At 37.9% G+C, this 27,141-nt stretch overlaps 2 protein-coding genes across 3 annotated transcripts; one reads left to right on the top strand and one right to left on the bottom strand.

Annotated features, from left to right (window-relative positions):
* Nucleotides 1–1,785: 1,785 nt before the first annotated feature.
* On the top strand, nucleotides 1,786–19,510 carry LOC113038145 (max-binding protein MNT-like). The gene is made up of 6 exons (XM_026195367.1): nucleotides 1,786–2,070; nucleotides 6,226–6,895; nucleotides 8,666–8,707; nucleotides 9,010–9,121; nucleotides 16,155–16,347; nucleotides 16,923–19,510. The coding sequence occupies exons 1-6, from the start codon at nucleotides 1,998–2,000 to the stop codon at nucleotides 17,588–17,590; spliced, it is 1,758 nt and encodes a 585-aa protein (XP_026051152.1). The 5' UTR covers nucleotides 1,786–1,997; the 3' UTR covers nucleotides 17,591–19,510.
* Nucleotides 19,190–26,347, bottom strand: septin4a (septin 4a). Of its 2 annotated transcripts, XM_026195368.1 has the most exons (13): nucleotides 25,688–26,347; nucleotides 25,525–25,532; nucleotides 23,751–24,065; nucleotides 23,538–23,634; nucleotides 23,372–23,458; nucleotides 22,325–22,448; nucleotides 22,088–22,222; nucleotides 21,686–21,803; nucleotides 21,511–21,612; nucleotides 21,332–21,428; nucleotides 20,151–20,313; nucleotides 19,947–20,046; nucleotides 19,190–19,800 (listed from the first exon to the last, which is right to left on the bottom strand). In XM_026195368.1, exons 1-13 carry the CDS (start codon nucleotides 25,749–25,751, stop codon nucleotides 19,741–19,743), a joined length of 1,470 nt encoding a protein of 489 aa, XP_026051153.1. In that variant the 5' UTR covers nucleotides 25,752–26,347; the 3' UTR covers nucleotides 19,190–19,740. The 2 variants fall into 2 exon arrangements, with proteins under 2 accessions (XP_026051153.1, XP_026051154.1); XM_026195369.1 differs by lacking the exon at nucleotides 25,525–25,532 and having other exon boundaries at nucleotides 25,688–26,346.
* Nucleotides 26,348–27,141: the final 794 nt, after the last annotated feature.

Below are 27,141 nucleotides of genomic sequence, written 5' to 3'. Positions count from 1 at the left end.
CTCAATGCAACTACACGGCAAAGATGTCCCGCCCCTCCCGCTGGAAAGCCAATCATCTGGTTTTAACAGTCAAGCCGGGAAACATTTAAAGGGTTAGTTCACCCAAAAATCAAAATTATGTCATTAATGACTTACCCTCATGTCGTTCCAAATCCGTGAGACCTCCGGTTATCTTCAGAACACAGTTTAGATTTAGTCTGAGAGCTTTCTGTCCATGTCCAGAAAGGTAAGATAAACATCATCAAAGTAATCCATGTGACATCAGAGGGTCAGTTAGCATTATTTGAAGCATCGAAAATACATCTTGGTCTAAAAATAGCAAAAACTATGACTTTATTCATCATTGTCTTCTCTTCCGGTCTGTTGTGAGACCATTCAAAACATTGCAGTTTTGCCTTTTTCCCCACAGGTTATACTTGTACTACGCATGTGCAAGGTTTCATGACACCAACTTCATTTACATCTCTATCCAGAATGCCGGTGTCTTTTACTTAGAATGTAAGGTAACATATTTGTGTTCGATATAAAATGCTTTGACTGGTATTCCGGTGCCTTCGCATTGTTATCACCCTAATTTCATTTCATATGATTTTGCACACACCACAACTCGATGTCACCAATTCGTCTCCGCTGTCAACAACTGTGCGCATGCGTCAGTGGAACCAGACGATAGGCTTAAATATTTCCCGGCTTGACTGTTAAAAGCAGATAAGTGGCTCTCCAGCGAAAGGGGCCGGACATGTGCATACAACCAAAAGTGAAAGTAAAAAGCAATCATGCACTCAAATGGGGTTTCAATGCCCCAAATATTAATAGTGGCACTCTAACACTTGCAATTTATATACAGTATAATTATGCAACTATATATCTGTGAGAGAAAGTATTGAAATATATATTTTCCTACCATCTCGTATTTATTCAGTAGTGCCATCTGTGATTGATGATGGCAGCGTCTATCGCCCCATCTCTACTAGTTATAGTACGAAATAAACATGAATAAACATCAGAAGGTATCTTGTTTCATCTGCGGAAAGATGTCATTGCACACCATTTTTCAAGTTCAAGTCCTCCTATGTTATGCTTTACAGTCCGGTTTATTTGTCAGACAAAATTATGTTATGATGTCAACCAAACTCCCTGCAAAGGGTCAATGAACCGTTCGCAAAGGCCTGCCCTACTTAGTTACAATGCCACTCTGTACATCAACATCCTGAAAAATACATTGCAGAGCAAAGAGGAAACTGAAAACACACCGACAGACAAGACAGAGCAGGTTACTTCTGGTATGAGACAAGGTCTCAGGGCTCTCATCTTTCAAATTTGGTAATTTTTAAAGAGAGTAAAACGGCTTGCCATACATGGTCTCGCCATGCAAATGAGCCGCGCTCAGCCTTTAGCGGCTGCCCATGTGGACAGACACCATGCCTTGTTGTTCTCCACGCCCATTGGTTCCCTCTCATCGACATGTTTTAATCATGTGCTAATGTACTGCAGGGTAGGGCTACCGCGAAAACCCGGAACGTGGATTCCGTAGACGCTTTGCATTATTTCCTTCTTTTATGCTCCAATAAGCGACCAGAAACAAGTTTACACAGATTCTATTCTGCCATATAAATCTCACCATTAAGTCTTGATCATTTAATTAAAGATTTAGATCTCATAATGAGATTTCGTTCGGTCTAGATTCCCGATCCTAATGGTGGCGTGACAGCGTGTTGTGCCCTAGTTTTTATTCACTGGTAGTATGAGGGAGGAGCAGCAGCGAGGAGGCCGGACCTTGCACTGTATGCTTTTCGACTTGTTGTGTTTTCTGTTACTCCAATCGCCATCTTGTTGCCAGTGAAGTAATGTGTTTCTGATGAATTTCGGGAGCGCCCTGGATGTCTTATGACTGTCTTTGGAAGCCAGTGGATTATATTGTGATTTAACCCACCACATATATCCGTACCGGGGGCTTGCACACATTTTAACGGGAACGTATTGTATCGGTGTTGAAAATGAGTATCGATACTCTATTGGAAGCGGCCAGGTATTTGGAGTGGCAAGCCCAGCAACAACAGATTACACGTGGTAAGGCGGGGGAACTGGGTGATTGCATAGATATATGGGATAAATTAGAGATGTATAAACTAACTGGGATTTTACCCAGCAAACTGCATTTTTATGCCGGCACACTTCAAGATAAATAGCTACAGTTTCACTTTCTTTAAAAAGAAAGAAAGAAAAAAAATTGTAAAGCATTTTTTTTTATAAAAAAAAAAAAAACAAGTATTGCAAAATACTTGTCTCAGTAGTAATGTCCAGTGGTTTGCACTGTTTTTAGGGTGCAGTTTACGTGATTTGGGCATATTTCTCTCCCTTGGTTTCCGGGTTAAATCCATGCTATATTTAGTGTGCTACTATACAGACAGATCCTAGTACATGGCGCGTCATATTTTGTCATACACATAAAGTTACACGTTTATGCACTTATATTGGCTCGGTAGAATTCTTAAAATTATAACAACCGACCAGTTAATTTATAAAAAGGTTAGCTGAAAGTAGCGAACGTCGTGTTTCTTATCCGTTGGGCGGTGGCAATAGGCCATTGGGTTTTTTCTCCTACATAATGACATTGCTGAGTTGTTATCTGACTTTCAAGACACTGTGTGATTTCATCAACAATTTATTCGTTATCGTCTGCTTAATATATATTTTTTCGCACCTTCTATACGCAGAAATTCCATACAACAGACAGTGTAAGATTTAACTGGCGATTTATATTTCGCTTTAAACACAGACAGCGGGGGGGCTTTTTGTTTCATTCTCGAGGTGACGTGTCAGTAAAGCCACACCCACAGCAAATACCGCGTGCTGAAAGTCCGCCCTCTTCAGCCACGTGCGCGCCAGACACCAACCCCCCGCCCCCCTCCTTCTCTCCCAGGTCACAACTGGGGAGAAAATAGGGCAACGCCACCCTCCCTCAATGCAGAAGTTATATAATGTGCATTTTTCATGCATCTCTAAGTAAAAGCTTGACAGACTGATTTACTCTTTTGCACACTATTTAAATCTTGGTAATGCAGATGAAAAACCTGTACAACAATTAACATATTTTTTAACATTTCTTCAAGGTCCCTCTCTTTAAAGACTATTCACATGTGCACATTTTGAATAAACTTACACAATATTTGACCTTGTACTAGATCTATAAAATTGCATGTAAGCTCAAATGTGCTGAATTATACGAGAGGCTTCATGTTAAAGGAAGTGAGAATGAAACCCTATGTTTATTACAAAAACAAACCAAAAACTAACAATTATTTGCATAAGCAGGGAGAATTTCCTTTTGCTTTTTACACTGTCAAACCTTTCACTTACTGTTTGAGCTTTGGTACGACAGAAAAAGGTTCTTAACTAATTGTCTAGATGATCTAATTATTTGTTAGGTTTCCCAAGCTGCTCATAATTGTACAAGAGCTTTGTACCAGCCAGCACACTTGCTTATCTTAGAGTAATACAGTCATAAATAGGTTAGTTTGAGAAGGTGGTTGTTAAATGTTTGCATTTGATTTTATTGTTCAAAATGAATTATTGTCATTGCTTTTTATGCAAGCACAGTTTTATATGAGCAAAGCCTCTTAAAATCTTTTGTGCTGTTCTTTAGTGGGTCGTCATTGCACGTTAGCTTGTGAGACCGGGATGGAATTTTTGCTGTTTCTAGACATGAGTAATCTTCATTAGTAGTTTCCTTTGTCCCTTTTACGCAGTGCCATGTTGATAATGCACACAAAGCCTACGGACCACCATAGTATATCCTCAAGAGCTTTACATGCTTTACATTTATGGAGAGCAATATATGGATCTGAGCTTATTAGCCTGGCTGTATAATATTTGCAAAGTGACACAGTAGTGTTTGTGATTCCATTTCTAACATGCTATTAATTTCTTTGTACGCATTTAAATGTTAAGAGAAATGGCATTTTGGTATGTACTTGTCTTCTCCTGTTATATAATGGAGAAATACGCGAGCACTGAAAATATTGATCCCAGCATTCTGTGCTTCTGAGAACGTCTTTCACAGTCAATATTATTCGTCCTGCTGATGCAGGAGGATTCCCGCATGGCGTTGTTTGAACTGTATAGGAACGCTTTTCATCTGGTCACCCCTTTGTCTGCACTGTGCTCGCATTCGTAAGATGCAGTTTCTCCTGCACAGGAATGTTTTGTGGTGCAAATGACAGTTTTGGCTCAAAGACTCTTTGGACAGCAGCCAGAAATCCTCCCTCCTCTTGTATTAAAATTCAAAGATCGATCTGAAGTCACAACTCAGATGCAACTGAATATGGATCGATGCTCTAAACAATAGATCTGTCCATCAGTCATGGAAATCGTCAGATGGCCTCAGATTCCCCACGCCAGCTCTTGGCTTTTCGTGCAGACTGCTGTGTGACGTCAGTGTAGAGCTGGAGACAAGACTCTTACTTGGACTTCTCTCTTAAAGAGACAGACCACGCAGGACAGCTAGCCAACAACCCACCCTAACTGGAGTCATGATTTACTGCTCCCTGGCTTTTCTTGTTTAAAATGAAAACTATGGCTACACAACTGGTTTTGAGCCCTGTTTTATGAATTTCATACACTGTCTTGATGTATTAAATGACTCCTTTAGTCTGCAGCTTCTTATTATTAATTTACACTTCACAACCATGAGCGCTTCTTAGTCCGAGCCTAGAAAAGCACTGATTAGTTCCATTACTGTTCTGTAGTACTGTTGCTGGTAATCATTAGCTATGGTTATAGTTTAATTTCATTATTATTATTTGTATTATTCATTTTGTACAAACAGAGTAATACAATTACAGCTAGATAATAAATAGTAAATCACTTTTTGTAATCGGTGCTGTGATAATTTATTTTAAGCTATTAACGAATCGGGCGACCACATGAATGTGAGTTTCATAAAATATTTATCAGTCTGAGGGAAATGAATCTGTAGAAATAACATTTTGTTGTATTATATTTTGACAGTCAATGAGTATAGCTCAATAATCCAGTGTATTACAATCTTAAGAACAAATTTATTTTTTATTTTCTTCAGTGGCCTGGACTTGTGTGTCCAATTGAATGTTGAATTTTGAACATTGACATGATATGATCTGATTGCAGCAAATTGGATTTTGTTTAATTTTAGAAATTTCGTGTAGAAGTATTTCACATAATATTTCCTTAAATCATAAAAAATTTGAAATACTATTTGATTTATATGCATGGGTGTCATAGATTTTTGGAGCAACACAAGGGCTTTTTGGTCATTTTAAAACATTAAAATTGGCCAGTTATCACTATAACTCCGGTGTATAAAGTGAATTAGATTTTCTTTGGTAAGCTGTTTGGAACTACTGACAGCTCCAAGCTAATTTAGTATTGGCTTGATTTTGTTCAAAAAGAAGTCACACCAGTTCTTAGGTTTCGATTAAGATTCTGCTTTGAATTCATGCGAGAAATCAGAAAACCTCAAAAACTGTTTGTGAATAAAGCAGCATTTCCTTCTTTCTCTAACCAGAACCTCCAGTTAGAGTCGAGAAGAAAAGAAGTGTTACCATTAAAGCTTCAAATGTAATTTTATCAATATTTTATTCAATAAATCAGAAAACTACAAAAACTGTGCGGATCAAGCAGTGTTTTGGTCTCTTTCTGATTAGAATCTCCTGTGAGAGAATAGTTCATTTCTATTCAAGCTGCAAATTGAATTTATGCAACAAATACTGCAAAACTATTTGCAGATCAAGCAGCGTTTCCATTCCCTGTGTTCAAGAAAACAGTCAATTCTAAGGAAATTCCAAAATATAAACGAAAAGAGAAGCTATAGGCGTTTTTTTTTTATTGTTATTAAATGTAAACTTGCTATTCAGAATGTGCGAACACAAATTCTCTGACAATCTTCAGGCAGTTTTAAAGGGTAAAACTAACCAATCAGGAGCGATGTAATCAGTCACATGCCTTTTTTAATGAGCGTCTGGGAATATATTCTGTAAATGTGTTTCAAGTAGTTTATGTATTAAAAATATATCCACCGCAAGCAAATGCATACTTGTTTTTTCTTGCACATTTTGGATTATGTATTCACATTTCATTTTTTTTTATACAGCATCCCACATTTAAATATACAGTGTATTATTCTCGAATAGCAACTTTCACTTAATCTGTCTTTGTGCATAATTTTAGTTTTTTTTTTCTCTACAGAGGAGGAGGAGCGGCGGCGAGAGAAGGCCTTGCTGACCCGTGAGGTGGAGCAGAAGCTCTCCGCCCCAATTATCCAGTCTGTCCAAGTTAACCATGTGACCTGGGCCGACAACATGCGGCTCGAGCCACACTGCCACCACCAGCACCACCCGCCGGTCCCGCCCCCTCCCCTCCCACCACCTGTTCCCATAGCTGTCATTCCTATCCCAGTGGTCCCTGCCAACCCTGCGGCCCCTCCCATTCAATCCGCGTCGTCCCTTCACACAGTCTCCCCTATGCCAGTGGTCACATCCTTGACCACAGCCCTGTGCCCACCAGCAGTCCCCCTCCTCAGCCCCAATGGCAAGGATGCCCTCTCCCCTCCACAGCAGCAACACCATCACTTGATCGCACATGTGAAAGCAGAAGCTAACAGCTTGCCCCTGTCGAATAACAGTCCCAAGCAGCAACCGCAGCCGCAGACACAACAGACACAGGCACTTTTGCAACCGTATCAAGCCCCCATCATCACAGCCCAGCCTTCACCACATCAACACACCCTCCTGCCCCAGCCAGCTCTACCCCAACCTCAGCCCACACCGGCCCAGGGTCAGGAAGGTCAACAGCCCAGACATAACGGAGCTGCTGTGGAAGAGTCACGCAGCCTGGATGGGAAGAGGAGACCTGGAGGGTGAGCTGTGTTTTGTGACTTCATACAAGAAAACTGAAGAGATTTTTTTTTAAGCGGAGGAGATTAAACCGTATGACACACATCTGTAATCATAACTGAACAAAACTGGGTTGGCTGTTTTGTTATGAGATTGCAATTTTTAAAAAGTAGGCTACTGTCCTGTACGGTTGCCCATGAGGAGACATAACGCTGTCCCTCAAGTCATGCTGTGTGTTTTTAGATTGCAAACTAAATTTGTGATTTCTGATATACATTTTTAATGTGGAACACAAAAGGAGATCATTTGAGAACGTTAACGAATTTTAAGGAGGTTAAAGGAATAGTTCACCCAAAAATGATTAATTCTGTCATTAATTATTCACCCTCATGTTGTTCCAAACCTGTAAGTCCTTCGTTCATCTTCGGAACACAAATTAAGATTTTTCTGATCAAATCTGAGAGCTCTCTGATCCTGCATAGGCAGCAATGCAACTGAAATGTTCCCAGGCTCAGAAATGTAATATGGACATTAAAATAATCCATGTGACATCAGTGGTTCAACCATTTTTTTTTGAAGCAAAGAAAACAAAAATACTAACTTTATTCATCAATTCTTCTCTTCCTCTGCCATTATGGAGAGTATGTGTGTTGCTTTCCTCTGCACGTGTTCACACACATGTTGTTCATGTGCAGAGATACTCTCGATTATGGCTGAAGATGTGATTTGGAGGAGAAGAATTGTTGAATAAAGTCATTATTTTTGTTTTCTTTGTGCACAAAAAGTATTCTTGCAGCTTTGTAAAATTATGGTTGAACTACTGATGTCACATGAACTGTTTTACCGATATTCTTACTATGTTTCTGAGACAGGAAAAATTTTAGTTGCATTGCTGTCTATGCAGGATCAGAGAGCTCTCAGATTTCGTCCAAAATATCTTATTTGTGACCCTGGACCACAACATTTTTAAGTCGCTGGGGTATATTTAAAGTAATAACCAAAAAACATTGTATGGGTCAAAATGATTGAATAATTATAGAAAATAATTTTTCTTTTATGCCAAAAATCATTAGGATATGAAGTAAAGATCATGTTCCATTAAGATATTTTGCAAATGTTCTACCATAAATATATCAAAACTTAATTTTTGATTAGTAATATGCATTGCTAAGAATTCATTTGGACAACTTCGAAGGCAATTTTGTCAGTATTTAGATTTTTTTTGCACCCTCAGATTCCAGATTTTCAAATAGTTGTATCTCGGCCAAATATTGTCCGATCCTAATAAACCATACATCAATGGAAAGCTTGCTTATTCAGCTTTCAGAAGAAGAATTTTTCGAGACTGGTTTTGTGGTCCAGGGTCACATTTGTGTTCTGAAGATGAATGAAGGTTTTATGAGTTTGGAATGGCATGAGTAATTAATGACAGTTAAACTTATTTTTGGATGAAATATCCCTTAAATCGGCAAAAAAAGTTTTGGTCTGTTGTTCTCATGAAGCTATCATTTTGCTTCAGAAGACTCATACGGACCACTTATTATAGTAATTTTATATCTTTTTGTTTTTTCAGAGCTTTGACAGTGTTTAATGTCATTGTTTGTGTAAGAGCTGTAGGAACATTTTTCCTTTTGTGTTCCCTAGAAGACAAAAAAATGTTAGAAATAACATGAGAGTGAGCGATGATGACATTTGCTCATACATGACACAGACCATGATATAAAACGTAATGGGTTGATTTGTTAACGTTTACATATAGTGACCTAGAAACATATTCAATATTTTTCCCGCAGAGCTGGAACTCGAGAAGTTCACAACAAGCTGGAAAAGAACAGGTGGGTTAACTTCTGTTTACATTTTAGTTTTTATTCACTTTGACGAACAGAAGCTCAGCATGTAAACTCATTGAGTAGCCTTAATGTAAGTTGTATGGTGGCTGGAATGATCACAGACACATTAACCCTTGTCGCTTTGCAGTTAATGCGCTATTTGTTTTTACTGGCTTGAAGGTCTTTAGTAACCACAGTAACAAATATTATATCACAAAGAAATTGCTTTTTGACTTCTGTTAAAACTCTCACTTGCTTTGCACAAACGAATAGAAACTGAATGATCGGTGCTTTTCTTTCTATCACAGGCGAGCACATCTGAAAGAATGCTTTGAGACCCTCAAGAGGAACGTTCCTAATGTGGATGAAAAGAAAACTTCCAATCTGAGTGTCTTGAGGAGTGCGCTCCGCTACATCCAGGTAAATCAGCGATGGGATTGGATATGAGTGCTGTAAAAGGTTTTACTTGCATCCAATTGAAAATAAATTATATTTTAATAATATAATCAATATATTTTGCATATTAAAAGAAGCCTATTTTTAGGGTCATTGAGAATACTAAAATTGAAAAATATATAATTTTTCTCCTTTGATTTCTGAGGGTAAAGGTTTGTTGACCCGGACATGTTTTTATGAGATCACCTAGAAACACATCCATCCTTATTCCATTTGTAGAATAACTGGTGAGGACTGTTACGTCTGTGAGGATGGAGTTTTGATTGGGAATGTTTTTCCTTTGACTTATTATAGTTCGCTGCCAACTTGAATTCATAAAAAAATTATAATTTAATTTATTCCCAAAGCATATTTTATGGTAATAATGAATGACAACCAATAATGTGTTGGGAAAAGGTCAGAAGATGGGGATTTGTAGTATGTTTTCTCCTTCTTTTCTCGTTCTCACCCTCCCTCCCACATCCACTTCTCCACACGTCTGCTGACAGAACTGTCTCATATGGATCGGCCGAAACATTCTGAGGCGAATTCTTCTCAGTGTGCACTCATTAGATCTCTTCCTTACCCTCTTTCCCTGTTCTTTTCTAACTAAGAGGTATACTTTTTTTTCCACTTGGCTGTTTCTGTATCCATCTTTTTTTCTTTCTTTGCCACCTAAATATGTGTATTTGAGAATGTGAAAACCTTGATATATTTTAATTACTGGAGATTACATTTCGCACATTAAGAATTTATTTGGAGGTCAATGACATGTTGTTAAAGTGCATACAAGTTTACCCGGATCAGAACATGAACACTGACGTAGATACAGCTGACATAAAAGCGCCAAGGTCACGGTCGATCGTTTCATTTGCAGACTTCAGCCGCAACAGTTAGTATAATAGTGTGGGCGGAGAGGTGACCTATTTATAAAAGACATATCTTTGAGTTATGATCTCAAAAAGCTATAAAACTGAAGCCGACGACGGTAATAAAGACACGATAAACACAAGCGACTGAATGTTGGCCACCCGCTCGCACGCTACGGTCTTCTGAGAGCAGTTCTGTTGCTCTCTCCCAAGGTTGCCAGGTTGTCACAACAATTGCTACTCAAAACTATCCCAAAAAAACGATCCCCTGGTAAAAATAGCATTCGGTTGGGGTAAAATATACGTTTTTAGCGGGGTTCCCCAGGTAAAATTCGCATTTTGGTGAAAAATATCACGTTATTGGGGTCTCTTAAACCGGCGGACACGAAAAATAACCCGCGGCATCTGTTAAAGTAGCCTAATTCCGCGGGAAAACCGCGGACTTGGCAACAGTGCTCCCTCCCTTGTCTGCTTTGAGCCTGCTCAGTGTCCACGTGAGGCATGAGCACATGGCTAGCGCGAGCCCGGTGACGTCAACTGCTGTTCCGTGCTCGTCCTCCCCTCCCGCTCTCTCCCTCAGCGCGCGCACACCAGACACACACATGCCGACCGTAGCTGTTCAAATCAAACAATGCACTGTCGCAGCACATGATGCGTGCTGTATGGCATGTTTGTGTGAAAGTAGGTTACGCTACATTGTTCGAGTCGAGTTTTTTTCTTTTCTTTCTTTTCTGGGCCGTGGAGCTGTGAATCGTTGTAAGCAGGGAGACTGGTGGTCAGTGAACAGCAGGGGGTCCCTCTGTCTGTAGATTGAGTTTCTTTACAGTTTTGCTCTAGATGCAGTCAAATGTCTGCGGGTTTTTCCAGGCATGGTTTGCTTGTTTTACGCCCACTGGTTGTGGAGCAATATATAACAGGGACAGCATTGATGAATTTTCATACAAGATAATGAGTTACATGATCGTTTAACAGCTGCAGTGATGTACCATCATCATTGGTGTTGATTTATGGTGGTCCAGTTATGTGCTAATGTTGATATTTTATTACACGTTATTTGCTCTTGTGGTCAACTAATATTTTTTGTTCTTTTGGTGGCTGATATGATATAATGCCTCTATACATATGATATAACATTTTGCATACTTTAAAAATAGTACTTATGGAAATAATGTACTTTAGAAGAATGTATTGAAGTGCAAACTGATTTTCAAGTCAATTGCAATTAAATGGTAAAGTATTATAGTTGAAACAAACTGAATGCATACTGAATTTCATAATTTTGTTATCTTTGAAATGTGGTTGAAGTTAACCGTCATCATTTAAGTTAAACTACAGTGTACTTTAATGCAATTTTTTCTGAAACTTGTAAGTCATATCTTCATGTAGTTGTAATTACATACTTGAAATGATGCTAAAATGTAGTAAATTTTAAATATATATTAACATTACATTTAGAATTGTTTTATAATTCAATGTTAGTTTATATTTTAACATACTAGGCTACAGTTAAAATTAAAATCACGTATTTTGTATTTGCTTAAATTATTTTGTCAAATCAGTTTAAACTTCTGATACACTGTTCTCTAAGTGTACACAGCTAAGTTCTCTTTCGTGTCTTATTGCGCTTAATCTGTCAAATACGCACAAGTTACAAAAACAGTTGGTTATGTCTGTGAAGGTAAACAGCTGGGGAAAAAAATCACGTTTACATTAGGTCTGTGTGGCCTCAGCGTAATATACAGTAAATAAATCAATAAATCCATTGCTCTCTCGTCTCCTCTGAGGCTCGTCTGTGCAGCCAGAGACAGAACAGTTAGCATGCTTTGCTCAAACCTTTGCAGTGTTGTATTTAAATCCACCAATTAGTCATCTATGCACTTTAATTTACTCTTATGTAAATAATTTTAAAAACAAAATATGTGCATTATCTATTGACAAGAAGCTGCAACTGAGGCACAGTAAATTGGGCAATAAAAAATGAAATATTGGATGTTTAATAGCCGATTATAAAAAATCAGTCTCTAATATTATTGCAGCATTATTTTATTGTTTGAATGTTCAAATGCAGTGTTACTTGAGCGCCCTCTTCTTCAAACTACATGTGATAAAAGTGAACATGAAAGCGCAGGGATGCTGGGAGCAGGTGAGGGATGTTTTAATCACAAAGGTAGAGAGGCATGAAGACATGAAACAGGGAGGGAGTGTGAGAGCCATCAGACTGGAAAACACTAGAGGTCGATGTGAGCCAATCGCATTAGTCCTTGCCTCTCTCTTACACCTTCTCCTCAGCACCACGTTGCTCCTTCCCTGCTCTGTTGCCAAGGAGACCATAGCGGGTTCCAGCTGTTGCCGTGGTGATATCCAGTGGGAACTTATATCTAGTCTGTAGGGATGTCTAGTCGGTTTCTTTACACACAAAAGAAGGAGTGGGTTCAAAACTGTCCTGGGGTCAGTCAGTCAGCACAGGGTTTATACAGACATTAGGATTTGAGTTGATGGCCGGGGTTGATGTTTCCATGATATCATGAGTGCTTTATCACTGACTGAAGTGTCGCATTCACAAGAACTATGATGACACAGTCTTGTTGTCATTCTGATTTGTAATCTTGACTTGTTTATTTCAAGTGCATTTCGCTTCGAAAAAGCATCTCTTCTAGCAGTAAGTTCAGTTGCTTGTCACAAAAACACGCTTATGTTTCTGTGAATCTTTGACAAGGTGTTAACAGTCATTTAACAATTACAACAAAGTCCAAAATGCAGTTCTTGAGACCTATGTTTTTGCAGACTATTTTGAAGTGTGTAAGTTATCAGCCGACATTACATTACATATTGTGCGTCCTACTCCCTCAACACTCTTCTGCTGCAGCGTCTCTAAACAGTGCTGTTATTACCTCGCTAGTGAGAAATGTCATGTGTAGCCTTTAAGTTGCTACACTATACAGGCTAACTGATAAAATCATCAGGGTAGCGCTGACAACACCTTTTTGTGCAAACTGCATGACCGTTATTACAATTTTACTATGTGAAATTATATGGAACTGTAATGCGGTCAAGAGAGCTGCTTGAACTACGTTCGCCGTGCGTTTCCCAGAAAATAATTGCACACCTCAGAACGATCGTCAGCCAATCAGATTCAAGCATTCAACGGCCCTGTAGTATAAAACGCTTTAATGTTCAAAAAACACATTTTTCAAATACTGTACATTATTGTAGGTCCTCTTTTCCCCGCCTCTCTCAAACACATCGTCTACTACAAATTCCCTCCTTCTGACAAACACAGTCTGCTCTGATTGGCTAAACTGACCCAGTGCATTGTGATTGGCCGAACACCGCAAGCACTGGAAATGTAACGTCACTTTCCATAATCACAAGCTTCATCTTTCAAAATAAATGTAATGACAGTTCATAGTGTCCTTAGTTTTACCATCAGTTCAAGCTCGAAAGAGTAACAGAGTCACATGACAGACACAGTGATGAAGCTCGTATGTGTTTGCAGTACACAAGCCATGGATGGTTAAGACCTGTCTACACTGTGTGACCCACTCTCTTCTCTCACTCACACATACACACACAACACACAAAACTCTGCATTTGAACATTCAATAGCAAATACTTAAACTGATAACAAAACATACTTACAGTAGCTGATTCAGAAGCGCCAGATTGTCGTAGCAAAGTCAGAATTACCTCCTTTCATAGGCTGACAAAGCAGTCGTCCATAAAATGCATTACTGTTCTGTTGTAAGTAAACTTAAAGATTCCTAAATGCATCTACTTTGGGAAAGCCAAATAAAGTGCTTTTGCTTCCTCCTAGATACACACAGAATCTCCCTGACATGTCTGCTTCAACACTAACTGTGTTACTGAAACCACGCCTTCTTTTTTTGTGTGAACATTTGGGCGGCATTATGCAAATATTTCCACATAGTGACATAGAGATGTGGGGGCGTGTTTGAATGAGCCGTTTTCGTCAGTGCGCTTAAACTATAAAATACACATAGTTTATGTTTAAAAACACACGAGTTCCAAAAACAGTTGGTTATGTCTGTGAAGGTAAACAGCAGGAAAAGATAATCACGTTTATATTAGATCTATGTGACAGCAGCATAATATACAGTAAATAAATCAATAAATCCACTGCTCTCTCGTGTCCTCTTGAGGCTTGGACTCTAAACACGGTTCTGTGCTCATCTGTGCTGCCAAAGACAGAACAGTTAGTATGCTTTCCTCGAACTGTTGCCATGCCATTAGAACTGGTACACTGTGGATGGAAACTTTCAGATTAAGGGGTGGTATAAGTGTAATAATATCTTTTTATAATTTATATTATAATAAGATCCCCTTTCTTCTACAACACAGGGGTGCGAAATTTTGAGTGGCTAGTTTTTTCACAAGCTTGCAGAGAAAGTATATAATATTTATATTATAAAAATAATAATTACTGCGTTGTTCCTTTTCATGCTTTTTGGGTTGCACTCATAGCACTTAAAACATGAAAAAAAAAGCCAGATTTTCATGATACATCACTTTTAAAGTAAAAGTAGTAAATGCTGTTCTTTTTTTTCTGTTCGTCAAAAAATCTGGAACAAAATCTGTTTTAATTTATTTGAATATATAATGGAACATTTAAATTGGTAATAAATAGTAAAAAGTAATAATAATAATAAAAGGTATAAATAATAAAAATTTACAATTTTAAGTCATTATTTCAAAATATTACAGGTTTTTTTATTTGACAAAATAAGAATTATTTGCAAAAACCTTCCCAAAAATTTTTATAAACCCAAACTTTTGTGTTGTGTATGTTTATGGCTTAAAAATATCAGACAGAATTTAATATCTGTGCAACCTTACATTTAGTGCATGTTTGTGTAATTTTATGTCAATGTTAAAATAACTTTCAGTTGCAGCCTAATATCATCAGTTGAAGGTTCAAAAACACTGTTTTAGCAAAATGTTTAATGATTTAATATGATACATTTTAATAGCGCTGTTTGTGTGTAGAAAACAGAAGGTGTTGGCTTGTACGTATCGCTCTGTGTGTGTGTGTGTGTGTGTGTGTGTGTGTCTGTTGGTGTTGACCTGCTGTGTGAAGGGGGTTTAGGGCCAGACAGTCCAATCTGACTAATCCTGGATCAGGCTTCACTAGGACAGACTCTCTCTCTCTCTGCCTGCGCTCTCAACCTACTGCACCAGTCGCATTCATATTCCCTTAATACTGTATCAGTGTTATATAATCCCAGACACGCACGAAAAACCCCCTCCGTCTCTGCACATCACTCAATCTTCGTGCACGCTCACGGTCTCACCGCTTTCTATTCTTCAGCACTCAGAAGCGTGCTGTTATCATGTATACCGCAGTCCTCTGACTCTACAGGACTCCTGATAATTAGGAGCCAGACACCCGTGTTGTTGCACACTTTCTTTGGCAAGAGCATAGGTGAGGAAGGACTGAGGAGGAATCTGGCTGATGTGAGTGTGTCAGAGCCGTCACGTGAACAAGGCTTTGACAGACAGGCTGGGGTGTGTAAACTGCTTTGCTCCATGAACAGTTTGTTTCTTAGAATTGTATGAACACATATGTTAAACATTGTCACATGGCCAGCCTCTCTCTTACTCACATTTCTTGAATGTGGATAGACATAACTGCTTCTCTTCAAGAGTTTAAATGTCTAAACAGTTAGTTTCCATTAGTGTGGTCAGCTGACTTAACACAAAAAGTGGGTCAAACCATTTGCCTGTGTGTCTGCCACATCCCTTCTTTCATTCCTCTCTTCTTCTCTTTCCTTATGACTTTAAACTGTTGCTCTCTTTTAAAAAGGTGCACTCTGTTATTTCTGTATGTATATTTTGAGGGCAGTGAACATGTTCAGTTCAGAGGCCACTGCAAACAATAAGGGAATGGGAGAACATTGATTCTCTTTTTTTATATCTGCTAGTAGTTCTTCATTATTAAATGCAAACAGGAAGTAGAGACTTTATAGCCAATGCATATTCTCAAGCTTAGACATCAGTTAATTGTTTAAACACATTTGTTGGCTGATTGAGAAATGTCACACTGAATCCAGGATGTGTGTGATTGAGTGTTTGCGCAGTGATGGATGCTTCAAGTGCAGATGATAAAGAGTTATGTATCATGTTTCCTGCAGACTTTGAAGCGGAAAGAAAAGGAGTACGAGCATGAGATGGAGCGCTTGGCACGGGAGAAGATCGCCACTCAGCAAAGACTCGCCGAGCTGAAGAATGAGCTGAGCCAGTGTATAGACATCATGGAGATCGACAGGATACTCCGACAGACTGTTCAACCGGAAGATGATCAGGCCTCCACATCAACAGCATCAGGTACATCACACACACACCACTCAAAATCACAGTTTCCACAAAAATATTAAGCAGCACAGCTATTCAGCTATTCATAATAAGAGATGTTTCCTAAGCAGCAAATCAGCATATTAGAATAATTTCTGAATGACATGGAAGACTGAAGTAATTGCTGCTGAAAATATAGCTCTTCCATGACAGAAATAAGTTGTATTTAAAAATGTACTAAAAAGAAAACCATTATTTTAAATTCTAATAATATTTCACAATCACTTATTTAAATGTGTTTGATAAAAAATAGAATGTTTATTTTAATCTTTACACCAGAAATAGATCTAAAAAATATTATTTTATTAATTTATTTACCTTTTTTTTATTAATCTTTCCCCCCATGTTGAGGTTTTTTGCACCAGAAAAGGTTTTTGTAGTTTTTCATGGTGTGTATAACTAAACAGACATTTTCCTTCCCAAGTTTACACTGATGTCATTTTACATCAAGCATCAATTTTTTCCGTGATATGATTAATTGTAATGTGTATCAGAGTTAAGACACCAGGTAAAATCGAATTACCATGAATCATTTCCGCTCTTTTTAGAGGGTGAAGACAACTTCGACCAAGATGTAGATGATGACATGCTCTCCTCCCCGCCCTCGTCTTCTGCGGCCAAACCGTCTGCACCGGCGCTGTCAGAGCCCCGCGCTGCCATGCCTCCACCCTCCATTCTCACCACGCATATCGCCATACATCACAAACCCACCACACCACCCAATCAACCCCAGCCCACCGTGGTCACCCCTCAAGCCATCGCCCCTGCGCCCCCTTCCCACATCGTTTCCCCTCCTCAGCCAACGGTCATCACCCACGCATCCGTATCGCATGCGTCCGTCATCCAAGCTGTCAACCACGTCATCCCAGCTGGGCCCAAACATCTGGCGCACATTGCGCCCTCTAGTGGCGGCCAACCTATCGGACACATCACCGTGCATCCTGTGGCCCACCTCCCCGCCGCAATCTACCCGCAGTCGGTGACCGTCTCGCAGGCGACGATGGTGGGCCACATCACACACACGTTGGCGCACCACCCTCACACTCACGCCCATGTAAATGGCACGCCGGTCACAGGCCAGCAAGCCACCATGGTGGGGAAGCCAACGGCTGTGGTCGCTCACCATCACACCGGGCTGGTGGGCCAGACGGTGCTCAATCCGGTGACTATGGTGACTGTTCCTCCTTTTCCCGTCAGCACACTAAAGCTGGCCTGAAGAAAAGAGAGGCTGCACAGAACGACTTCCATGAATGGAGAGCAAGAGAGACTAAAGACGAAGAGCTTAAAGGACGACTAGATCCTGTTCAGAAAATCACTACTGTCGCTCCTGCACGCTGGGACCTTGTCAGGATCAGAGCGTGTCCTCTTTCGCTTGTAGAAGGGGCTTGCGTGTCTTTTGCCATGCAGCGCTGGAATGAAATTTGTGTAATGCACTTGCTTAACTAAATCTGAAGACATTGGTCAGTCTTTAGTAATGTGAGAGTGCTAAACAAATCAGTTCTTCTCTTTCCCTCATGTCCTTCTTTCTTGTGTGCAAATTATCTCACACTTTACATTCACTTACCAAAAAAACTCTTTATTTAAAAAAAACGAGTGCTTAAAGGTCAGTACTGAAAGCATGCAGACAAACGTTTACTGTGTAACTATATTTAAGGGTCTTTTAAAACTCTTCATACGGGGCTTTTGACTAAAACAAACAAACAAACAGGTACATCCAGACTGAGGACAGGTTTCTCAGTGTCTTTGTACTTGCGAGCAAATGTAAGTAAGTGCCTCAGTCCCAATTCAAGCCCAGTGGCGCCACCTGCTGCCTACGCAGTGCAACAACAACACTGCTGAATATGAAGCGCATGCGCATTAGACTGCCAGGACCTGACCTACAATCACAGACACCGCAATTAAAGTCTTAAAAAAAGTGTCCGAGCGAATGGGTTGTTAGTAAACTCAATTAATATACAAGTCAACATCTAAAAAACACATGTATTTTAAAGTACATTTATAAAAAGTGCTCAGATATTTAACTTAATAATACTTCGTTATACTTGATTAACGTTTCAAATGATTAAAAACGTTACTTACGGCGTGTGATAGTCGGGCATTAGTCAAATCAGCAGTTACTGATGTTCTCGTGCTTGTAGCAAGCAAAAGGATGAAAAACGTCGAAAGAAGTCTTAAAATAGTTAACGTGAATGAATCTCTGGCGCCTCACCGCGCGCGGGCGCACGTTCCTCGGTGGCGTCATCGGTGCTGTTGTGTGTCCATTCTACGGTCATCGGCGCACAGTCACAGTCGTGAAATAATCGCTTGTTAATAAGCATTTTAGGAGGTTAAAACATGCTGTTTTCGGTTTCACTGACATCAATAGCAGTGCTTCTCTTAAACCGGCCTGTCATTCTCAATGCACTCGCTTGATTGACCCCGCACAGTTAACCCATGTGAACCTAATGGTTTTCTGTCGATGGTTAGGTACACCACGTTGTTTTCTTTTTTACTGTCACTTTCAAACGGAACACTGTGATTCATGCTCTTAACATCCTCTTTCTGCTGCAAAAAAAATTGAGGTTTGAATTTTCTGTTTGACTTCCTTTTAATTTTGGGGGGGATGTGAAGATGGAATAATACATGCTGTGCTTCACACTCAAAAAACACAAAAAATAGCCTAAACTTTGTGAAATTACTAGTGTGTTTCGTTTTCCATTTTTTTAAATATATGTGTATGGATGTATGTATATTTGTGAGGTATGTGCATGCATTCACATACGTGTATGTATTTTAGGATTATACTGATGCCTGGTTTTGCATGTAGATTGCTGTTTTTGTTTGTTTGTTTAAATGTTAATCCCTCCCCTTTTTTCATTTTTTTTGGGACCATGTATCATTCTGTATGATGTGGGCGGGACCGTTAGACCTCATTCTACATTGATATTATATATGAATATATGAAAACTGTGCATTTTTCCCTATGGAGAAAGTTTAAGTTATATATCGCCTGTACATTTTGGGCTGCATTAAGATCGAATTGTCCACCATGTTTAACTAAAATAGTAATAAAACGTATTAAAATATGCTAGATTACTAAAAAACAAAACAAAACAAAAACATTGACGATTCATAATAAATCTTATGACATTTACAAGTCAAGTTGTATTGGTCTTATTTCTTATGCATCACAGCAGTCGTGTTTACATTCAATCTAAAATAATAAAAGTATTTCTGTAGATGTATTCATACCTTTTCAGACGGCTAATTTAGGACACATTCCTTCAAACACCTACTTTCACAAGACGTACACATCATATAGTTATATAGTTAATATTCTCTGCACATTTGACATCGTAAACATTTCAGTTAATTGATTAGTCTGTCTTAATATCCATGACGCATCTGTTCCTGAATCCTTTCCAGAACTTCCTGCATTCGGCGCAGCTGCAGAAGGAGAAAGTAACGGCAAAATAAGTAAACAAGATTAATTACAACTATCAGAGAACTTTAAAGAAATGAGAGAATTAACAAGCACCAAACATGCACTGGAGACATTGTATGCATCTAATTAAAAAACAAAACTGTATTACCTCTTCATCTTTCTCCCAAATAAGTCGCTCAGTCTCGCTGTCCACAGGCATCAGAGGCACAGGAAGATCTGAGGCGCTGTCTCTTAGCCGGTTACACAGGCTGGATGAAAGAAACGGTAACATAAACCCCTCAGGAAGGTCAGTGATGAAGCCATTAATTTGTACTGCAGAATAAAGTCTGATGATGTCAGTTCATCCTCTGACCTGCGTTTCCTTTCCCTGACCACCATGCGGGTCATGTTCTGGATGCACTGAGCGCGGTAATTCTCGTAATGAGCTTCCCGTGTCACATCCTTCAGGTCTTGCATGTGCGTGCGCACCAACATGTTCCTCAGCTTCAGGAAGTCGGAGTGAGCAGGGTTCTCCACTGCAAGAGCCATTTTGATTTAATATATAGTACATATGTGTGCTGTACAGAAGTGATGAGCACTTTCAAAACACTGCTTCATGAATTTTTTTGTTTCGAATCATATTATACTACTCCTATTTTACACATACTACCAAAGTGACGTGATTTCAGTAAACGAGGCTGTTTCTAAACTAAAATGTTTCGGCATTTCAGTGATAGAGGTGAGCTCTGGAGAACCCCTGAATCGTACAAGATCACTGAGATTGCCCCATAACGGCAAACCACTGAACAAGCGTCTAATTCTTTCCTGATTTCAGATCAGATTTGATAAATTTGTAGACTTTTTTTATTGAGGCATTTAAATAATTATAAGGAATAATATTATAGTTAATAATCATTTAATGTCCCGATTAGCCGAGACATTCATTGAATAACCAAAACAAACCCTGAACATGGATAAAAGATCATATACAGACACTTAATATTTAATGGATGGTTAGTTAATTTAAGTTTACCCCATTTATATGCATGTTTGGCCTGAGTTTTCATTGCATTTAAACAGTTTTGACCATTAGGTGTCACTAGTGTGTGGTTTCGAACACTTCGAAATAGTGAATCATTTTGCGAAGCAATTGGTTCAGTTGATCCAAAGATTTGAAAAGCTTAGTTTCTCATTACTACTGTACTGTATATATGTTTATAAAGTGGGACGTACCTATATATGGAACTTTGTATCCAGCTCTCTATATATCCAACGATAGCTAAGCTACATTTTTGTTGCAAATTAAATAACTTGCATCATCCCAAATAAATAAATAAATAAATAATCACTGGCTAAAAATATAGTTGACACTTTTCACCAATATTACAATCAAGATTTTGAGATTTGCTATTTAGTACATATCGCTATGTATCCAGGGAAGTGCATACAGTACAGATTATTACTGTTTTTGCAGGGACACTTAATTCATTGTCTGTGTACAAACAGAAGCGTATCTACAATAGTACATTAAAGTCTACGATGGGGTCTAAGTACCTTCCACCACACCCCAGGGGTACTGACGGCCTCTGAAGCGCCTGCCTTGGCTTTCGACTTGGACATTACTGCCAATTACTGCAAAGGGAATGGTGTCCTGTAACAGAGAAGGAAATCCACATGTCAGTTTGGTCAGTGTTATGGTAAGTGTGATGTTAATATGGAGCAGGGCAGGGCACCTTCAGTTCCTGGTGTTGAAGTTTGAACTCCTCATCTTCATCTGAATCACATTCAGGGAACTGGTAGATGTTGATATCGAATCTCTCAATCTCCTCACGAATCTAGAGAAAACAAAAAAACACATGAGGACTGAGATATTATATATAGATAACTTTTTATACACTCCATACAAACCTTCATTTTCATTTTTCTGACTTCCAGCGGGGTGAGACTATCAGCTTTGGCCAGCACAGGCACTATGTTGACCTTCTCATGTAGCATCTTCATGAACTCCACGTCCATCGGTCTGAGTCTGAGGAGAGATGGGAACAAAGTGTCACCCATCTCATCCCAGAACAAAATGCCAGTGTCACCTCTATTGGTTCATATTATCATTAAACTGATTTAATCTTAAATAGTGGCTGACTGATATGGGTTTTACAACATGCCGATTGCAATATTTCAGAGGTTTCAAAAAAATCAATATAGAACATGATTCTGGGATTGACTTAATAATAACTAAACACCTTTTTCTTTAGATGATGCTGATAACCTACAAATACTAAATGCTAGTAGCTAGTTGTCAGGCAGTGTTACCCGTGGCCATACGGTGAGATGAAGTAGAGGCAGCAGTGCACACGGTTGTCCTGAATGTTTTTACGGTTGAGGCCGCTTTCATCACGAAAGTATTGCTCAAACTGCTGGTCAATGTAGTCCACAACTGTCCTCCAGCTGTTACAGTTCACAAAAAAATAAATTGAGGTTACTTAACTGAAAACGAGCAAATGTATTTGTATCAGCAAAGTCCAACATGTATTCGGAGAGAAATTCCACCTCTCTGTGTTGTTGACAGCATCCCCGAATCCTGGTGTATCCACAATGGTGAGTTTCAGTTTGACTCCTTTCTCCTCGATAGCCACAGTGTGTTTGGTGATTTCCACTGTCTGTGAGATCCGCTCTTCGATGGGTCAGTGATCAATACAGATAAAAACAAGTAAAAAAATGTGTGCCTAGTTATTACAAATGTAATATTTGAATTAATGGTTTCATGTGGTTTTGAAAATGTATGCCATTTTCAAGAAAAGTTAGTTTCATGTGGTGTAACCATCAAGTAATATTAATAACATATTTTCCTTACAACTTGAATACATGTTCATATATTAAGCATTATTAAAATGGTTTAAAATATATATTGTTCAAAATAAATCAATTGTTTTTAAAACATATTATGAATGTATTAATTAACAAATATTATTACACTTATTTGGGGGGGGGGGTATAACCACATGACATTTTAAACCTGAACTTTGGCTTGTCATTAAGTCAAATTATCTGATATTTTAAGAGCCGTTTTAGTTCCTCCATATTGGTCGCACCACATGACTTTGATTTAATCAACAAAGGTTTTTAAATATTTTATCAAAATGAATTTTAATTAAAAAAATATGTTTTATGGTGTATTTGTAACTGTAATTTTTAAATTGCGGTTGTTTTCTTAAACAAAAAATGTGTAGTGATTGATTAAACTACATAATGCTTATAAGTTGTTTTACAGAAGAATTAGCTCTACACCAATATTATTTTAGTATAATTAAAATGCTACTACAGTTTTTCTTACTATTTTCTAAAAAATATTAAATATTTGTATGTCTTCTATTTTTATTTTAGCAGTTACAGTTACAGTAATTGTGTTGTGGTTTGTCATTTTTGTCATTTTTTTATTATTATTTATAGTTCTACACAATTTTTTTGTTGGTTTATTTCGTTTATTGTAGTATTTCAACTTGTTGCATTGAAAACTAGCTGAAATAAATAATATTTTATTCCAGGAAATGTTTGAGTAATTTTTTTATGATTTTGTTTTAGTTAATGACATCCTACCTTCAGCATTCAGCATCTTCCTGTCTTTGTAAAGGTCTGTGAGGAAGAGGCTGTTGACTAGTGTAGATTTCCCTAAACCCGACTCCCCTGGACGGATCAAAAGAAAGTTTCATTGGACATCAAATATAATTTTTACTTTGTGTTATATAGCATCTGATGACCTCACCTGCCACCATAAGAGTAAAGGCGAACCCCTTTTTCACAGATTTCCTATGCACTTGGTTAGGCAGCGTTGCAAAGCCAACATACTCCTTTTCTTGATCCTAAAAGTCTCAGATGGGGATGTGATTTCAAAATAAGTATTTTCAAAATCAGGTCCAGAGCAAGCAATCAAATAGGCTGTGTCAACATTATGCATCATACACAGGACTGGCATTACCTCAGCAGAGTCATAGGGGTCAAATCTGCCCCAAGGACTTTTTGAGCAAGAGGGGCTCAGCGGAGAATCCAGAGAGCTCATGGAGCTGAGCTGTCCACGGTGGGGTAACTCCATCTCAGAGCCCAGGAAACTTCTGTTCATCGGCCGGGTGAAAGTGGGTGTCCCTGGTGTATGAGGGCGGGTGCTGCCATCCGGCTCCCTGTCCATCATGGGCTTCTCACATCCAGGGAAAGTGTGAGCGGCTCTAGGAGGCAGGTCTCTCATGGTATAGGCCAGTTCAGCGTCCTCACAGTCTTCTATGGCTAAACTAGACAACTGCAGATGTGGGACACAATCTATTGTTTCTGTATGTATAAACGTAATAACACTATATATATATAAATTAATCAGTCTGAAGGTTTCAGTGTAACAGAACTAAGCTACAGACCTTTTTTTTTTTTTTACTGATTTCGTCTTTTTTTTTATTGTCTTTTTTTATAGTGCTGTCAAATGATTAATCACCATTAATCACATCCAAAATAAAAGCTTTTGTTTACATAATATATGTATGTGTCCTGTGTATATTTATTATGTATATATAAATGCAAACACATGAATGTGTATATATATATATATATATATATATATATATATCAAAAATGTTATATATATATGTTATATATACAAAACATATGTTTATATGTTAAATATATTTATATATAGTATAAAATATAAGAATATAAATATATAGATGTAAATGGCTACATGTAAATAATTTCAAATTATTTACTGTGTGTGTGTTTATATATACATAATAAATATACAAAGTATATATTATGTAAACAAAAACTTTTATTTTGGATTCGATTAATTGTTATTTTTTATTTTTTGTAACTTATTTGTTTGTTTACTGAATTGTGATTGACCTTTTCTTTCTTCCATCTAACCATTAACCATTTATAGCTACAGTAATGTCGATTACTAGACAATAATATAATAATAGACAAACAATGTAAACCTTAATGGTCAAAATAATTAACTGTTGAGTAGGGCTATCTTAAATTAAGTAATTTCAAACAAATGGACTTTTATGAGTATTCAGAGTTCTCTTTTTCAAGTTGAAATTGTGTGATATTTTTAAGTTAAATGCATGAGTTAGTTTACTCAAATACTGCAGGTATGAGTACAAAATAACAATTTTGATGTAACTTGAGTTTTGCCCACTTATTCAGGTTGACAGTGAATGACTAAAGCATTTTTGTGGGAATTAAAGAGTGATATGTATATAAGTATTCTTTGATAATCTTTCTAATAATTTCAGAGCTTGACCGACCAAGTCCAAATTTACTTTTATTAGCTATATGGAAATGTTTTGGAATTATTTTGGAGCCAGAAAATCATAATTGGCGCTGGCGTTTAATCATACACAATTTTAATTTATTGTCACTTTACTCAATTCCCCTTCATTCTGCTCCAGACCAATTCATCAATATGTTTTATCAAAACAAAATAACAATATCGCATAGATAAAAAAGAAATGAACAGAACAGACTCGAGCAGTTTGAACGACACAAGGTTCATCACTGTACAGATTGACTACAGAAAGTCGCTCAGTCTTTAATGCAAACAACGTGACCTGCATTCAGCCTGTCACTGCTCATTAGTCCAGACACATTAATACCTCACACTAATGCTCTGATCTCCAGTAAGATGCTGGAGAAGTGGGGATTGTTTTGTCACAACTCTTACTACATTTCTATCTTAAAGGAGGAGATGAATTGTTTTGCATCCATACCTCAGGATCTGGTGCCAATGAAAGTGTGTAAACAAAGAGAAAAAAACATTATTCAAGTTTCAAAATTAATCTAGAATTAGTCGGATGCGTCAATGACCTACATAAGCAAATCCATTATGTAGAAATGTATTGTGTTTATCTAAAAAAAAAAAAAAAGCCTTACCGCGCTCGCGCTGCCTGTACATCGCATTCACGAACCTGTTGGTGGTCGACGACAGGTGCTCCATGTTCCCAGACGGAGTTTACATCCACTTGTCAATGCTTTGAGTGTTTTTCTAATGATATTTTCCTCTATGCGGGGTTTATCTGTGGAGTTAATCTCCGCACTAAAATTAACTCTCAAAATGCTCGGTAACCTACACACGGATGAAAGCAGGCACAACTAACGACTGTCCAATCTGACAACGGCTCAGTGCAATCAGTTGGAGCAGCGCGTCGCGTTCACTTGCGGTGTCCGGGAGCGTTTTAGTTGCGTCGCGTTTATAAACAAGTGCCAACGCCAGCTTAAAGATGCGCAATGACGCCAACCAACGCTCGTTTGTAGGTAATACTACTATATTTATGATGCGTTTAAAATATAAGAATGAAAACCCTAACATATAATATGCCAAGTAAAATAATAAATGTCTTTATCTGTAAACAAATCGCCATAACCATGAAAATACATGATTACTTTCATTATAGTAGCTCAATGGAAAAAATGAATAAATAATAATTTTTACATTTCAAATGATCAGTTACAGATAAACTGTAGGTCTATGTAATTCATTTAAAAAGAATGTAAAAAATCTACAGTAAACTCGATCAGCTGGAAATTAGCATAATATAATATACAAAATCAAAGGCCTGCATTCAATGTGAAAAAACAATAATTTAGTTAAAAAAAAAAACGAGTATGATTTATGCTATGAATTATATGAATACATTATACATTGCCATGTGAAATCTAATATTTAGGAAAATAGGCACTTGCACAGATAGACCCCAAGAGGTGCTCAAGCAGCTGCCCTTTTGACCTCTGACTATACAAGTTCCTTTTTCTAGACATTTTATATTTTACTTTTTTATATAAATTTGGTCAATGGTATCATTTCTGAATATGGCAGATAACTGAATTTAAATGCTAATAGACCTTAGGGATTGCACCGTATTTAGTGTTTGACAGGCATGAAAATTAAGCTGTGAGAAATATAAGTGGACAATGTTGTTAAATTTGAGATTTGATAATAAATATGGTTATTAAATACTGGAGCGAACACCTATCATTGGAGGAAGCAATCAACCGTCACTCTCAAGTTGATGAAGGCTGGAGTGACAGCATCTCACAAGATTTAGTTGATTTGTCTGAATGAAGAAGTGATGTTGCCCTTTAAGTATCAGTTTGTATTATAATGTTTATAAAGCTAATATTTTTTCTATATCTCTGATAGTTTTGTCCTATAACAATAATAATCATTTTCTAACTCTTTCCTTTGTTAGCACTCTTGGTATATCATATATTAACCATTTAGACTACTTCATCAGCATTGTAACTAGGCTGTGCACTCTATTTCTCCTCTGTCACTGTTTTAATTTCAAACATCTCATATCAACATTAATCATAGACTATATATGATT

Source organism: Carassius auratus, chromosome 21, assembly GCF_003368295.1.
Source record: "Carassius auratus strain Wakin chromosome 21, ASM336829v1, whole genome shotgun sequence".
NCBI classification, from domain to species: domain Eukaryota; kingdom Metazoa; phylum Chordata; class Actinopteri; order Cypriniformes; family Cyprinidae; genus Carassius; species Carassius auratus.
Note: the sequence above shows the minus strand (reverse complement) of the source record. Positions and strands in the feature narration are given on the sequence as shown.